The sequence below is a fragment of the Ptychodera flava genome, chromosome 4 (assembly GCF_041260155.1).
Source record: "Ptychodera flava strain L36383 chromosome 4, AS_Pfla_20210202, whole genome shotgun sequence".
Classification (NCBI taxonomy): domain Eukaryota; kingdom Metazoa; phylum Hemichordata; class Enteropneusta; family Ptychoderidae; genus Ptychodera; species Ptychodera flava.
Window position 1 is genome coordinate 38,912,725 of NC_091931.1, and position 17,479 is coordinate 38,930,203.

General features: G+C 37.4%; 2 protein-coding genes across 2 annotated transcripts in view; one reads left to right on the top strand and one right to left on the bottom strand.

The window, feature by feature from the left end:
• LOC139131707 (N-alpha-acetyltransferase 15, NatA auxiliary subunit-like) overlaps nucleotides 1-3,843 on the top strand; it is a 33,962-nt gene extending 30,119 nt beyond the window's left edge. Inside the window, exon 18 of the mRNA XM_070697898.1 lies at nucleotides 126-3,843. Within this exon, the coding sequence (XP_070553999.1) occupies nucleotides 126-353 (228 nt within the window). The 3' untranslated portion in view covers nucleotides 354-3,843. The remainder of the gene's footprint in view (nucleotides 1-125) is intronic.
• LOC139131708 (malate synthase-like) lies at nucleotides 3,093-16,587 on the bottom strand. The gene is made up of 13 exons (XM_070697899.1): nucleotides 16,169-16,587; nucleotides 14,807-14,938; nucleotides 13,988-14,203; nucleotides 11,978-12,145; nucleotides 11,316-11,426; nucleotides 9,570-9,629; nucleotides 8,708-8,864; nucleotides 7,899-8,094; nucleotides 7,400-7,478; nucleotides 6,468-6,560; nucleotides 5,909-5,981; nucleotides 5,579-5,646; nucleotides 3,093-4,782 (listed from the first exon to the last, which is right to left on the bottom strand). Exons 1-13 carry the CDS (start codon nucleotides 16,349-16,351, stop codon nucleotides 4,528-4,530), a joined length of 1,791 nt encoding a protein of 596 aa, XP_070554000.1. The 5' UTR covers nucleotides 16,352-16,587; the 3' UTR covers nucleotides 3,093-4,527.
• Between the last annotated feature and the right edge of the window lie 892 nt (nucleotides 16,588-17,479).

The following is a 17,479-nucleotide window of genomic DNA, read 5'->3' on the forward strand; positions in this document are numbered from 1 at the left end:
CACCCTTTAACTCCCAAGATCGATTGGCAAGTTGTGTGAGCTGTAGTCATTATTTTGTGTACAGCCTCAAAGCACAGATGTGTTAAAATTTGAATATTATCTACTATATTTTGCGTTTCTTCCAGAATTGTACAAAAGTATTACACTTGCTATGCGACACCTTCAAAGTGGAATCAGACGCCGCGGAGTATCAGAAGAACTGCCACCAACTGTTCCACCATGCTACAGTATTCATGCCAGCCCAGGAAGACAGTACAGCCGATGGCCCCACCGACGACTCTAAGGACTGTTCCAAAGACGATCTAAAGAAGTCGCCAAGGACGGACCCAAGGACGCCCTCAAACAAGACATAGAGAGCGAGAATCCACCAGTGCAGCCAACTCCACAGGCCAACTCAATTTCATCATAGTGTGATGGTTCTGCCAGTAATCTTTGTCGACTCATAGAGCTCGCCAGAGTGGTGCCGAGTGTTTGCAACTGTACATAATTAGCCCCACCAAGACCTGTCCCTGGTTTAAAACACTTTTCTGTCTGTCCTAAAGCTAGTTCAGCCCTTTCACCATGCAGTTCTATGAGGTTAAACCAAGTGTCAAAGATAAGTCCATTCCAGTGTGTTGAGGTTTGGATACACAGATAATTAGTCTAAGAACCTCTGCTACATTTCTCCTATTCCCAAACAAAACTCCAGTGATATACAAAGTGGGATGGGGTGATGGCCAAAATAGTGTTTGCCTCAAACCCTACTGTGGTTAACACAGACTGCATACCACAGACTCTTATCACAACTCCTTGTTCTAAACATTGCTCTGATTTTTGCCCCATCATTGATGCATCCTCAATAGTCTAGCTGGATGAAGAGAGGCTGACAGTCCAGGAAAGCAATCCTTTGCTCGAATACTTGGCTAAGTATAAAGGGCACATGTAGCCAACAAGGGGCTGTGAGAGAGTTTGTAGGTGAAGATGGCTCATTAAAACCTTGCTTAAAACTATCTGTTGTTAGCATGTAACAGCCAAAGATGAATGATCACTGCTTGAGCTAGATGGGCATTACCTGTTTCTTCTTGTACTACAATTTTACCAGTGCATACCTGTTCAGCTCCCTAAAGCCAAAACCTTGTGATTCAGAATACACACCATGGGTTTGCCAAGGACAGTCTCATATCACTTTTGTCCCCATTTCTCATATGAACGTCCAAGCTATCGGCTAGAAGACAATGGAATTGTACCAAATCTTTGTTGGTGAAAGGGGTGGAACTGCACTGAAGACGGACTTCATTACTCTGCCAAGTATTTCCTGTTTCAGCTTGGGTTACCACAAAAACTTGTGATTTGCAAGTATTCTCAATGCAATTGGTAAATTGAGGTGTGAGCTATGTAGCCATTTCCAGAAAGATTCGTGTGTCGATACTTTTCAATTCTTAAATCCCAACCATGCATTTGAAATAGACTAGTAGAATCTCGGTCTCTGGGTTCATATTTTTAAGTCACAGAATTGCATACACTTTGCCGTTTTAAATTTATTCCAATCCCCTTTACTGTAAACACTGATAACATATAATCCACATTTGCTCTCTTGTTAACCCTTTGCATCCTGACCCCCTGGTGACCTATGACATCATATGGACATTTTTTTTCCATGCCGGGTTCAAAGCGTTGAACAAGCACACATTATTTGAATGGTAGCTATTCCCATTGGATGCACATTTGCCAAAATCCAGGTTGTTCACCGAACCTTCTGTAGGCTGTTCTGAACATGCCTTTAATGAGCACTTGTTTGCAAAATTTTTGCTGAATTAAATCCCGTCCCTCTCAAAAATCGTGATGATATCTTTCAGCTTCCTTAAGATGAAATCTTGCTTAATTTTGAAAGCATAAACCAATTGCTAAAGTATATTGCTAATGTATACCCCTCCAGAACTTTTGACCCTGTCTTTATTTTGTAAGGATGTATTGAGTAATGTTTTGGTCACAAAGAAGATTGCAATTGATAACAGGGTAAAGGAAATGTGAATGACAAATCTCAATACGAGTCTAAAACCGAGAAATTGGTAAACGCATGACTTTAAAAACAGATTCTTTAGATGGTCATGTTGCAGAATTTACAAGTAGAAGTACTAAATATTTTGTAGCATTATAGCCACATTATTTTGATACTGTACATTGCTTTAGTTTTCATGAGATACTCACCTTTTAAGTGGCAAGCCCCTTCGTTTTTATTTCTTAACATGTAGGTACCGTAACTTTTTTTCTGGTCACAGATGCAAAAATCTGTTTCTATGCCAAATGTCTTGAACACAGAACAGGAAGATGGTCAGTGGACAGACTTCTATTTTTTTTTACACGAATTACATGATAGAATATGAATTCCTTCACAAGCACCAGTACCTCACAAATACAGTGTTACATGCTTCTCCATTCTTTGATCAGTGATGAGATGTAAGCCGTAGGCAACAAGTCTCCTGCCTCTCAAAGAGGCGTCTATTCCCATAATGGTTGCCATAGTTTTCACCTCTGCTCCAACAAATTTTTTTCCAATATCAACTATATCTAATTCTGTAAATGGTGTAAAATCACACCTAAGTGGTGGTCTCTGATGGTTAAATTTTGAGAGAATACCAGATTTGACTATGACAGAATTATGGAACAAATTGAAAGCGGGTTGCGTAATTTCCACCCTCTCCAGGAATGTACAACGTTTAATTTCACAAAGCTCAGGCTCTACACTGTCAGACGGCTTTGGATGTATATAAAACAATGGAATTTAATTGAAGTTTTTCAAATTTTGTGTTGACTATACTGGATCTTTCAGTTTATCCTGCTGCCGTCATTTTTCCCTGTGGAATAAACCACAGAGACTTATCTGCCATAGGCTAAATCTGGGAAGGTACTAAGATTAAAGGAGGGTGGGGTGGTTGGTTGCAAGCATAAAATGTAAATCTGACGCATGTTTGTGGCCGGGAAAGATGGGGATTTGTGGCAAATGCTTCGATCATTGGAAGGGAAACTTGGGTGATCAACATTGCAGGGTTGGGGGAAAACTTAAACAGGGTTGGACTCTCATTGTATAAATTTAACAATTGTGTAAAATGTAGTTGCTGATAAATTCACTCTTTTTTCTTTTATTTGATCAAATAATTTTGCTATCAGGTATACAAAACTTTTGCTGCGAATGTGAGAATGAAAATAAAACTTACACTTGTACAATAATGAAACCCAAACCGTTTTTTTGTGCTGGGTAAAATAGTACTGTAGCTTGCACAAGAAGAACAAGGTATACTGTTCCAAGTTTGCCTACATGAGAAAACCACGATCAACAAAAAATATATTTGTACATTTTCAGAAGATGCATTCAATGCAGCCATCATACTTGTACGAGCTCTGAAGGTGCTGTTTTTACCTGTTCTGAGGGGAACAGGTTTGCAACTATGTGTCTATGTATGACATTGATGTAAATACAAGAGGTCTTTCATCCTCAGATATTGAGCTCTGTAACTTCAAATAATACAAATTTCCCCCTCCTAGCATATTATCTCCCAGCTTCATGATCCCATAGAGTTTGTAAAGAGTGGTGTTGAGTACAGCACCCTCTAGAGACATGAATGCGATAAAACCTTTCAGCTTAAGTGTAGGGCATTGAAGTCTTCTTACTGCCTCTCAGCAGAGAATCTGTCATCATTTTTTTCTCCCCTGTATACTTTCTCATATTTCTTCTAGCCTTTGTAGATTTTCAGGGCCTTTTTTATGACTTTTACTCATGTCTGCCATTCAAACAGACAGGCGATATACTGTGTTTCATTGTAAGCTACAAAAGACAAATAAAATCAGCATTTTTGTACAGATAAACGTGTTTGTCATGAGCATTTCATCCCATGCAATTGTCCATGGTGCTGATGTCATTATAGCCACTGTCCGTTTCTTCCAAAGTTGCCCTTGACTTGAAAAGTAATGTGTGGAAAAATTTTCAGCACAGTAATTTGATCCTGTGATGGCTTGGGGGGAAAAAATCGTTAGTTACAGCAGATTTGCATTGCTTCTTCACCCACAAAAAAAAAAAATTTGATGCATTGTTGACAAAAACATTTGCTGCCCTACCCATTTCCCCCACCCACCACAATGAAATGGATTTTCCCTTATCTTTGGTTTCCTTGACATGTTAATTTACTCTGTGATAAATTCTAATACAAATTTCAAAAAGATGTTTATTATCATCAATGTCAATAATATCAGTGTATAGCCCACATCACACTACCAACCTTGCAACCCATTATGATTTTTTTAACCTTTCAAATTTTTAACATGGTCCAAACAATATTTGTTTGGCATGGTTCAAATCTAAATTTGTTTTCATCATATGAAAACTACCATGGTAGGTATTGTCAAACAAATCTACCCCTGTACTATTACACGCCACATATCCCCTGGCTCCTTGCCATTTGATTGCTTAACATTTTAAAATGCTTGAGGTCAAAATTTGCAGTCCTCCATTGTAATGCTGGTCTTCAAGTTCACAATTTGTGAACTGGCCAATCAGTGCATTCCTTTCAGGAAGGCGTGTTCTAAATTCAGGTATGTTGTGATGAATTCTGGGAAATCTCTTTTGGCAACAATTTCCAGGAATATTTCAGAGGCAGTGCGTAGATGCTTCCTGTCGGCCAATGTGGCATAATTTGAAGTCTGCATCTGACTGTTGATGAAGACGACGACAAGATCTGCAACCAGTTGATATGTAATCAATTTCCCATCATCCTCTAGTCTAGCCTGGTGTCGTATCCACTGCCATACCTACACAAGTACACAAAACAACAGAATTTTGGGCAGATGCAGTTATACTGCTTTATTTAGGCAATCAAATTGTTGAAACAATCAAATTTCATCACGATAGCACCTTTGGTGCAGTGAGCAACAAACCTGACTATCTGTAGTAGTACCTTTTGCTGGTCAACAAATGTCACAAAATGATAATATAAAATATCAATTGTACATGAATAAGTCTTGACTGTGGTTTGCAAGGCTGATTAAAATTGACAACTACCCTGTTGCACTTGCACTTTCTCATCAAAAATTTTAAGAAATGCCAAAATTGACTTGTAGATCTTGAGTTGGAGGCAAACTGCTGAATAGAAGGGACCACTGTAATACTGGGATATTCAGGCACTATTGTAACACTTAGATATTCATGCACCTATGTCATACTTAAATATATTCACGGACCACTGTTAATACTTGGGCATTGAGGGACCGCACTGTAACACTTAGATATCCAGGGACCACTATAATACATTGACATTAACAGAGACCTCGGAAGTAATCAGATATTCAGGAACCATTGTAATGCTAGATATTCAAGCACCACTGTATAATACTTAGATATTCAGGGACCACTCTCATATTTAGATATTCTTGCACCACTGTAGTAAGCAAATATTCAGGGACCACCGTAATACTCAGGCACTGCTGTAATATTCAGATATTCAGGGACCACTGTAATACTTAGATATCCAATTTGATAAGTTGTTTGCAGGATAAGGATATATTTTGTCAAATGACAGTCACATTTAATGAAATCTTACTGCTGTACCTGTGATCTAGAAATCTCAGCTGTGGCTGAATCTTCAACAGCGCCTTTGTAGAAAAAGTGTCCTTTCCCTGAATAAGATAATACATGTAAATGGTGACCCAGACTCTCAACAACAACTGTATGTGATGATAAACATGACATGCTACATTATTACTTACTAGTAAAGCAGTGTTCAATTAATGCATTATCAGGAATAAAGTGCAGATAGGATAACTAACTTCACTGACTGTTTGTTGTACACTACTATCTACAAGAATACTCTTTGTGTAATTAAAAGCATTGTTTTTTTCTCAACGGAAGAGTTCTCATGTAAATTTTTAAACATCTTACCATGAAACCAAGCGTCGATGAATAGAATTCCAACAGCGATGTTATGCTTCAGACCTTCAAAGGTTACGCCTCCCTGTCAGAGAAAGTCACCAAAGAAGCAATGCTTTTTAACAATCTACAGCCACCTCTACTCTCTGTCTACTGTACTGTTAAAATTACATTGCCATGAAGAAAACTGATTGAAAAAAATTCTCCACTGGACATGAGCCATGGTGTAAAAATGTTACTGGAAAAAGTAAATGGTGCATACACCCTCAGCTACTACTATTTGCAGATATTGTAATCTTTATAATTAACATGAACAGTTATGGCATATTATTTTTTAGGTAATAACATACTTTTTCTCAAAAGATACAAAAATGATGATGAGCTAAGCAAATCAAGATATCCATTCCATTGATTGGAATAAAAAATGTCCATTATGTCAAAACTCAAAACTCCATCCCACAGAAAGACTGGACTTTTTGTCCTACAGATAATGTGCAAATACAACGATACTAATTTTAATGTTCATTTTTCACGCTGAGATAATGTGTACTGGATTTTTCTAGACACTTACCTTTGGCATAAGAAGGAGATCTTTTGGTGTAACTTGCACGTCCAATCTCTTGATGTTATACTGGTTGTCTGATGGTGCGTACTCCTCAAAGAGCTGTTTGGAGAAACAAGAAAAAGAGATGCAGAGAAAGAGATAATAATTAATTCATTGAAAGGGTATCCATCTAATGCTAGAAAACTAAAACACTGTTTAAAAATACCGTCAAGGACAGTGTGCTCATATTTGGTTTGAATTGGTCCATCAAGAAATACTTTAACCAGAAAAACAAGAATGACGAAAGTAAATAAGGTCTGAAACTTTGGTTACTGGAGGTCAACTTTAGGAACAGGCTTAGCAGAGGAATGTTTCAACACAGTCCTTCATGGTTTCAGCAGGTCTGCCAATATGTATCAGTTCATGAACAATGACAGGAAACGACTCAAGGTCAGTGGAGTAGCCTGTTTCAGTCACTGCCACCACTCCTACACATAATAGGTACACTGCATACAAATAGGTTAGAGATTACAGAATCTCCAACTCAGATGTGTGGGCTGTTTCAGTTAATGCCACCATGCACTCCCGCACATTTGCAGGATTTCCCCTTTTTCTTACCTCATTTGCATATTTTTGACACTGACTTGTTCATTTGAACAACATCACATCTCAACCCCTGGGTCTACCTGTACACCAAATACTGTGATGGTAGGTGCGGCGGTTTGGGAGCTTTTGCGTGTGACAGACATACATCCGCACATACATACATACATACATACATACATACATACATACATACATACAGACAGACAGACAGACAGACATACATCCGCACATACATACAGACATATAGACACCACCGACTCACCATATAAGCTCTTTGTGTTATTTATATACATACCAAATATGAGCTAAAAACTGAATATGAATTTAATTTGGGATAATGAGTCAAACCTTACTTTTTGCATTGGTTCAATAAGTTTATCATCATAAACCAAAAATCCATCCACTCCCGCCTGTATTTCTTTCAACTTAGCACTGCAAAAATAAAATGCAAGGAAAAATTCAGGAAAAAAATTAAACAGTAGTTCTTAAAGATTTTTAATCACTGATGAGAATAAAAGCACAAATTAATGGCATTAGGTGGAAAGTGTCTTCTATGACTTCAACATGGGCCAAAAATATTGAAATTTTTTATTTATTGAGCAATATAATTACATGTACATGACTTTTTTCTGCTTTTTTCACATTTTTATACCTACATTATTCAAAAAGCTTCTGAGAATGAGGCAATAATCTAATAAACAGAACGGTAATTATTCCCTGAACCAGCGTTTTTACACCCTCTGTAGACAACTTGAAATGTGAAAATGTTTATGGAAATTACCTAAACAGATAAAATGAGAAACCTCTGTTTTCATTATTCTGTGGATATCTTTTTTGAATACAAATCAATACCTTGTAGTTTTCTGTATTACGTCATGATAGTTTGACAAGTTTTTATCTGGCACCAGTAACGCTGACATTCCTCCTGTTGCATGGCAACCACGTTTATGACACGTCTGAATCACCAAATCCATGTAACTCTTCAAAAAATGCTTTTCCATGTTTACATATTTATTTCTGTCAGGCAGCAGAAAATCTGCCCTGTGACCTGAAAAAGGAAAAAGTGTAGGGTTGAAAAAAATATTGAAGTGTTCTTGCTCTGATTCATCATGGATATTTTCCGTATTGAACATGCAAAAAAGGGCCGACCTTTTCCCCAGGCCAGCTGGCTGTAGGCATTGAAGTCTCTACCGTTATGCAAATATTTCATGTTTTAAAATCCTACTTAGGGTCGTCTCCAACCAGATATCTTGCTCTGTGAGAAAATCCCTACACAACAGACAGCAGTGTGATGTTAATTTTTTTGTATCGCCAGTGTATGCCAGACAAAATCCATGTGCAGTTTTTCTCATGAAAAACAAGTCTGGCATGTAATGTACATTACTCAGTGTCCTCGGAAAAAAGGGGTAAAATAACTTTTAAAACTAAGAGCTCACTAAAAATATTTGAAAATATATGAAACGTATATACTGTATCACAAAATGTTTATAGCAGTTCTGAAATGTAAGTTTTGAAAATACGCATGAACTAATACAATTACAACACGAGAAAAATAAGTTAGTTTTGCATATCTATGAAAGTGTCAATTTCGTAATATGAATGAAACTGTATTTATTTGAAAGCTAACATCAATTATCATTTCACAATTTAAGCGTTCTCACCAAACTTGTTTATGAATGATGCCGAGTAGTCCCAAATACCACAGTTGAGTCCAGCAGAGTGGTCACGCAGTTCGTACAGGATTTCATGCATCTCAAATGAGGATAGCAGATTCTCAATTAAAACACAGGCCTTCATGCAACCATGTGGCAAGCCCAACTGTAAAGAGCAGTGGTAGAGTATCAAAAATTCCACCAGTGCTGACTGCTTTGAATGTGGCAAAAGTCTACTGAATCAACCAATAAGATTCATGAAAATTAAACACTTCTCATGTCGACAAGTGTGAGGGCATTCATTGAAGCTGCTCAAATATTACATTAATATTATATTTGTATTACATGTAATATTACACATGTATGTACTTTTTTGTTAAGATGGCGTAAGGAAGGCAAACAGCAAGTAGATTGTCACTTTAATTAATTTCACCTTTTTCAGGTTGTTCTGTTGTTAAAGTATTAATTTCCTTTCAAGTACAGGAAAGAAAACAAACATTTTTTTCTCTTCTAAATGTTTCAGCAGAAGATATTACTATATTATTTGCTTGATACTTAACAAACGTAAACATTATTTGTCTCTTTGCGATTTCAAGAAACTTTTGTTCCTATTTAACTTTTAACTTTGCTAAATAATTATTGCTTTTCTTTTAATTTTTCAACAAGTGCAAATTTTGTGCTTTTATTTTGGTTTGCTTATTATATCTTCTCCCCATGGTTTCTGAGCTAATGCATTATTGGTACAGTTTTGGTGAATATATTTTGGTCCAGTTGCAGGGTGAAAAAATTCTTTTCTTTTCAGCAATGTGCTTTGTTTGGTGACAAAAAGGACGATAATCAAACCAAATGCAAGACATAATTCATTTCTCACCCTTTGTTCAGACCATACAAATATCTCATTCCATAGCCTAGCTTCTTTGTAGCCTTCCAACTAAAAAAAAGAGAAAGATACATAAACTCTACGGGGAAGCATAGCAAAGAGTGCATTAACCTTATCATTTCTGTGAATTTGTGAATACAACAGAAAGTGACAAAACTTTCTTTACAATATTTTCTGACAAAAATTGTGAATTGAACTATTAGCTCAAACAACTATGGAAGAGAAATATGACCCCTCATTTTTGGAGTCCTCAAACAAAGTATCAAAATTACCTGTCAATTAAACAGCAAATTCGGCACTTTATCTGCCTGAACACAGTTTTCAAGTGAGCAAATACCGTAATCAGTAAAAAATTGGCTGACTAGTGGGAAATACAGTACTCGTTAAAATAAAGAGCAAAGTAAAAACAAATACAGTAAAATACTAACCGACCAGCGGGAGATAAAACACTTGCAAAGCAGAGACTAAAAAGCGCAGACGTTTCGGGTGCAACCCTTCGTCAGTACTAAAAACACGCTAGGGAAACGTGAAAACACAAGAAAGAAAACAGCCAATCAAACAAGGGAACGATCAAACGCGTTAAAATATGCATTCATACCGGCTGGTGCCAGAGTACCGAGTTTAAAATAGTGGCCTGTTCGAGTTTATGGCGGGTAGAGTCTGTGGTGGAGATTATAGCAGACACTGCCATGTCGGACCGACCGCGGTGGGGTGGTGTACAAAAATGCTTGGCCACCGGATATGCGAGCTTGTTGTCGGTCACAGTGCGAAGATGTTCAGCAAAGCGATCGCCTAAGCGACGCTTTGTTTCGCCAATATATAGCATGCTGCAGCGTCTGCATTTGATGCAATAGATGATATTAGCCGACGTGCATGTGAACACGCCAGAAACATGACTCTGACTCTACCACGCGGGCCCTGAATGAATTGGTTGTAAAAGTATGTGGGCAGGTGCTATATATTGGCGAAACAAAGCGTCGCTTAGGCGATCGCTTTGCTGAACATCTTCGCACTGTGACCGACAACAAGCTCGCATATCCGGTGGCCAAGCATTTTTGTACACCACCCCACCGCGGTCGGTCCGACATGGCAGTGTCTGCTATAATCTCCACCACAGACTCTACCCGCCATAAACTCGAACAGGCCACTATTTTTAAACTCGGTACTCTGGCACCAGCCGGTATGAATGCATATTTAACGCGTTTGATCGTTCCCTTGTTTGATTGGCTGTTTTTCTTTCTTGTGTTTTCACGTTTCCCTAGCGAGTTTTTAGTACTGACGAAGGGTTGCACCCGAAACGTCTGCGCTTTTTAGTCTCTGCTTTGCAAGTGTTTTATCTCCCGCTGGTCGGTTAGTATTTTACTGTATTTGTTTTTACTTTGCTCTTTATTTTAACGAGTACTGTATTTCCCACTAGTCGGCCAATTTTTTACTGTATTCCTTCACACTTGCTGCAGTTTTATCTCTCTTTTGAGGTCATTTGTAATTTTTACCGTAATCAACCATTTCAATGAAGGAAGATAGCATGCAATAACAAATCCGCAAAAATTATCTTTGATATCAACATAATCACCTGCATACACCCACTACATTATTTCTTTTACTAACAAAGAGGAATGCATTGTGGTATTTCACTGATTACATGTATAAATACAATATCATTATGAATTAATATTTGAAAAGATATGATAACTAGGTGAATGTACAGGAGCAGACGACAGGAAAGATGGTGCCTACCTTTGAAAGATAGAAGAAAGGTCCACTTTCACACTGTAGAAGCACTTTACCAAAATGATAAATCATGAGACCAAAATCCCACAACGGCCCTGGAACTTCAATACCATGTACCTGCATGTAAAAAAATTCTAAAAGTGATCTTCATAAAATGTTTATATCCAAATCTTGGAATCTAAATACTTTGCATCAAGACCTTATTCAGGTCACACCCCTTCAAGGGGTCTACCAGTCCATTGCTTAGTACAGGGACCACAGTTTCTTATTGGGAATGTCATCTAGAGATATTTTGTTACTACAGCAACCGGCAACACAAGTGAGGAATTATTTTTCTCATGTTAGCAGTGTAAAACTTTCAAAGAATCAGAGTCAGATGAGAAAAATCTTATTTCCTGTGAGTGATTGTAGATATACCATGTAAAATCAACTCAAATCACTAAAATCATGATCACTGTGATTCCTGGATGAATACATAAATTTCTTCTGAATTTTCTCCTAGATCCAGACTAAAACTACAAAACTTTTCATGATTGGATACCTAATAAATCAAACGGAAAATGATAAACATATACTTTGGCAATATTTCAGAAACAATGTATCTCCCTTTTCTTCCAAAACAAAACTCTTATTCAATGACATTTGAATGATTCTAACACTCAACATACCATCATTGTATGATCCACCATGTTCCAAGCCCTCGGTCTGAGCATTAACACAGGCGCCTGTCTTGGGGCTGGCACATCTTGGTATCTACCATGGACAAACCGGTGGATGTGATACATACCACACAGCTGATTCCTCCATGTTGGACAGTGACCGTCGTCAAAGTCAACCTATGAGAGCAATAGCATTCAGACCCATCAGTGAATATTGTGCTTCCTTAGTAAGAAAGAGAAATATTTCGACTTCTGAGTTCTTTTGGGAGACAGAAGACCAAAGTCGAGAAGACAAGCTTAATTTTTTATATTTGAAAATATTTTGCCCAACTTGGACTATGTGTGATCTAATATCTCCCCGTATTTAATAAAGATGGGCAGAACACATAACAGCCTTTGTCGTAGATTAACAGTTAAATAAAACTTGACCGTGTTCACCCCTATCCCGTTTAATAAAGTCTACACTCAGCATTGATAACAATTGCATTTGGGTGAAATCATTGTGGTGGAAGGGTTAATATATACAATGCACTAATGGACATACAGTAGACTGAAGGTACATCATTTGATCCATATACATGTAACTACACTGCAGGGGGATGATCATTTCTTGTCAAATTTTATTCTGACGGTGTATAATTGCTCCTCAAAAGAGAAAGAATTAACTTTTGCTCAAACGTTCCATATGAAACTTTCATTCATTCTCTTACCAAAGCAAGAATGAAATCAGGGGTTACTGTGTAAAGTTTTGGACAAGAAATTACCTAATATCTACTCATATTTGAAATTCAAAATGGCCTGTTTTGACTCTTTGTTGAAAAGTCAGATTTTATAGTACATTTACCAATGATTTTGACGATGAGATACAGCTGGATATTGATACACTACCTAATTAGGTTTGTCAGTTTGCTCGCGAATTTACCCTTTTAGTGGTCAACTTTTACAACTTTGCGCCAACATCAGACAGACTAAAACAGCAGCTATCAGTTTCAATGGTTGCCAAGTTTTACAAGCAGTTCAAAGTAAAGTTTGTTCATTTTACACATCACTCTATTATTTTTGAAGTCATGAACTTTATTGATATTCAACTACACAGAACACTGTCCTCTGAGTCTAAATTTGCAGTAACGTCGTTCTACCACCTCTCCGTGAATTTGAACTGCTTGTAAAACTTGGCAACCAGTCTCTGTGTGTGTCACCATTGAAACTGATAGCTGCTGTAAAGATATAAACATACTACATAGTAAATTAGTTTACAGACATCTTGCTGCGTCACCTGCTGTTTTAGTCTGTCTGATGTTGGCGCAAAGTTGTAAAAGTTGACCACTAAAAGGGTAAATTCGCGAGCAAACTGACAAACCTAATTAGGTAGTGTATCAATATCCAGCTGTATCTCATCGTCAAAATCATTGGTAAATGTACTGTAAGATTTTCAAAGATCTGAGATGGCAAAATTTTTTCTTACTCCAAGAACTTTAAAATGAGCTCCTACGACGGGCAGACCACAAAAGTGTTGGGAAAGTCTGAGAATCTGGGTACTGTTCCCAAGGTGCATATAGTCTGTGCAGAGATACTCTGAAATTAATTGAGGCAATTGAGGTGAAAGTTAAGTCCTGGTGGCAACCTTACAAATTTTTTGCTTTTCTAACTTGTTTTCGTCTAGAACTTATACGTTTACACAGTGCAACATGAAGTGACAAACCTTTCTCTGGCACTTGTTAACATGGAAAACAGTGTTCCTTTTTAGTTTGCAATGATAATTTCAGGTAATCTGATCATTCATACAAAAATGTGCCCATAATTCACAATTTTCATATTCTGAATTGCTTAACAAATTTGTCTGGCTGTATCTTAGCTTCTTTTCGTAAGTATCCATCTGCATTTAAACATTTGCATAGACTGTCCATGTATTTTAACCCTTTCACTGCCATGGTTTAGTCCAAATTCATTGTTATCAATGGTGAATGTGGACCTGTTCACAGGAAACAGGGGTGAACAGGTTCGTATGTTACTATTTACCTGGATACACTGAGCCTTGGACTTCAATGCCTTCAAGAAATGTTCCTGATTACTGGGTGATACATCTCCCAGATCAATGTGTCTGTTTTGAAGCCTAGGAGGTACTGGTCTCACCGTCCATGAACTTTCCCTGATGTGTATGGTATCCTCTGAGAAATCTGGTAAGCTGCCTCGGGTGTCAAGTTCAGCTTTGCGGACAACCCTCGCAGTCAGCATCTGGTGTGAGGGAATTGAGTTGAATAAAATAACTGTCGATTGTTGAAATGTTACTCCTAAAATCAAGGTACATGTTTAAGAACATTGAGTGCAAACAGAGGAATTTGTAAATCGAGACAAAAGATGAGAGACACACATCCGTAAGCCAAAGGATACAGACAGAAAAACTGCTCATAAAAGGAATGAGGTCAACTGGATAAGTAGAGCTAAAATTGCAGCAAAGACTAAATACATTTTTTATTTATTCATTAAGACTTGCTTAGCAATTTGAAAGAGCAAATGATATTTATCTGCAAGGCTTATAAACGAGTAAAGAACAGTGAGAACAATAAGAATTAGCATAATTTTCTATAACTTAATTTGCATATAGGTTAGGGCATCACTCATTAAATGCAAAAACACAACGAACACATAATTTGTTATATTGATTTTGGCAAGACTTGATTAGTAGTACAGCTACAGGACAACTGCATTTATATGTATCATTTTATGCATATAGCCACAGTCTATGGTAATCTAAATGCATCATTGTGTGTACCCTATATTGACAGTTTATGTTTATAGTTTCCCATGAAATAAATGATTGAAACACAAAAGCAGCACCTTCTGGACATCTGAATTGAAATGTCTGACAAGGTCTGCCACAAAAGTGACTGCATCAGCGGTCAAGATTGTTCTGTACTCATTCTCAAGACCAGTTGGAGGTGCTCTGACTTCAACATCTGTAATACCAAGCTGTTTGGAGAGAGAAAAGAAATTCACTTATTAAGTAGAATTGAGAAAGACAAACATTTTTCATCAATGTGAGTACAAGTGCAATATCCACAAGAAGCTCAGTGATCAAATATGCCAGGAAAAAGGCAAAAACCAGCTGACAAATCAGTAGACATGTACTGAAAATGCTTCACACTTTTTGATACACAAGGGACAATGCTGAGCCACTAGCTGTCTTTGTCAACTTTGTGTCATTTGAGAAGTCACTAACTTCACCATCTTGAAACACACTGACACACTCATTGAATTAAAAAACATGATGTCAAAGCTGCCACATAATTTCGTACATTGCCCAGAAATTTAAACTGATGAGTCAACAGCTATTCTTGTAGGACTACAAACCTCTGTCTATGATAAAGCCAACTTATATTTGATATTCATGAGATCATGTCATCATTATTTTAGTTCATGTTTGCTTTGAAAGTATGATTGTTTCTCATGTGACAAACACCAGAAGCATTGCTTTGGACAATTTTACACACCCTTTTACATATTGTTCTCTTTATTGAATGTATTGCCAATATACATGTAAAGGGCACTGCTGCAGCAATTATGGAAAAGGTACAGTTAGTTTCAGTCAAATGACAAGGATCATAAACCCATCTGATTTGCTGTCATTTTCCCATACTCAACAATTGCTCATGCATTAAAAACAGATTCAAATTATTGAATTTGGCATCAGGTATTTCTTGTTTAAAATTTACTGGCATCAGTCCGTTTGTACAGAAGGTATCAGGAATTATAAGAAAATATTAGCAGATAGGCCTAATCGCTAAATAATAATACGGTAATACGGTATATTCAGATACAGTGTGAGTTTGGGACAAAAATAGATCACTCTCCACCTTGTAAATCATAAAACAGACACCATTAATTTTGTGTGACTTGGAGAGTTTTCTTGATAGACAAACGTTTTCGTTCTTCTTTTGACTACGGACTGGGAAAGACTGCATTGAGACCGAGAGAAATTACAATATGAGACAGTGTTTAGATAGTACAATTATACTAGTATGGGCAAGGAGTTTATCATTGGTATATAAATGCACTCTGACCCGTGATGTTGTTGAAGCAAACCCTCGCTTTTATATGCAAGTTTGTCACAAAGTATCTACCAAATAACATGCCTGAATACCCAAACTGGTTACTCAAGCTGATAATGTTCTTGTGCATGTTTGAAAATAACACACTTACCCGTTTCAGACTGGACGCCAGTTCATCGGCCTGACCCACATTCTCACCGCGAGTGGTACCGTCAGCTACAGTTACACAGAGTTCCACCGAAGCAGTTTCACTGGGACGATGTCGTGCGGTGATGTTTGTGTTTGGTAGATGGCTTTGCAGGCGCAGCAGACGACGTGCTGCTTTTGTGGACATGTTTATGTTCTTGATTTCATAGAGTTCTCGCAGTACCGCCGAAAAATGACAAAGTTAACGTACGTGTCACCCTAGGACCGACCGCACACGTTGTTGTTTTCCCTAACGGGGTCAACCGGGGTCACAGGTTGTGAACCGGGGATTCCGGGCTGCGTGAGGGGGACAAACCATTCACCTTTAAGGGGTATCGGAGAAATTAAATTTCTAGGTAAAATGGCCCAGACTAATTGTTATCCTGTAAATGTCAAAGAACGTATACGTAAGAGTAACTTAACTTTGTGATAGTTGAATTATAATACAAATTTTACCCATAAATGTTAGAAAAAAAATCATCCATATCATGTCATCGATTGCAGGATTTTTACCCTCCAGCTCAGATTGCAATCCATGTCCATATACCCTTGACAGAGTAAGAATACCATAGCATCCTGTATGTGAAGAATATTATAATAAGTATACCATAGCATCTTGTGTGTGAAGAATAGTACATGTAAGAATATCATAACATCCTATGTGAATTTACGTAGTGAATATGTATCTGGTGTAAATAAAGTCATAGCGTTTGTCCAAGAAAGAGAACGGAAACAAACATTTCAGTTCTCACATTGACCTTCAGATATTATGACATGTACTTGCTGTACAAAAAGATATTTTGAGGAAAAGAAAGCTCGACGAAATTATTTTTCGATTTGCTAAAATACACATGAACTCGATCGGGTAGTAAGACATACAGACAGTCAGTCAGACAGTTTATATCCGTATTCTATGTTGACTGTTGTTAGGTATATTCGTCCCAGCTTTGATTTAGTGTGCATTATTGCAACTTCTGATAGAGTCAACTTTATAATGATGAAAGAAAGACTGGTAATGGTAATAAATTACGTACTTACAGAGTGTTTAAATCAAACTTTTGCATAACATTTCTGACCAGCCTGAGGCGTTGTCTTACAAAGTTTCGTGTTAATTAGTGGTCGACCACAATTTAGAAATTGAGCTAGGTAGGAAAAAATCTCCAAAAATTCCCGTACATGAGAGAATTTGTCATAGATGTAATATGAATGAGTTAGATGATGAATGGCATCTAGTTTTTTCTCAGTGTACTAATTTTACCAAGGAAAGAAAATATTT

Bases quoted from the DNA above. Each gene is read 5' to 3' on its own strand.
- LOC139131708 (XM_070697899.1), bottom strand. From the start codon at position 16,351: ATGTCCACAAAAGCAGCACGTCGTCTGCTGCGCCTGCAAAGCCATCTA. The intron at 9,630-11,315 runs GTAGGCACCATC...TCTTTTTTTTAG, and splicing joins CTTTCTTCTATCTTTCAAAG to TTGGAAGGCTACAAAGAAGC. The intron at 8,095-8,707 runs GTGAGAACGCTT...TTCCTTTTTCAG, and splicing joins ATCATTCATAAACAAGTTTG to GTCACAGGGCAGATTTTCTG.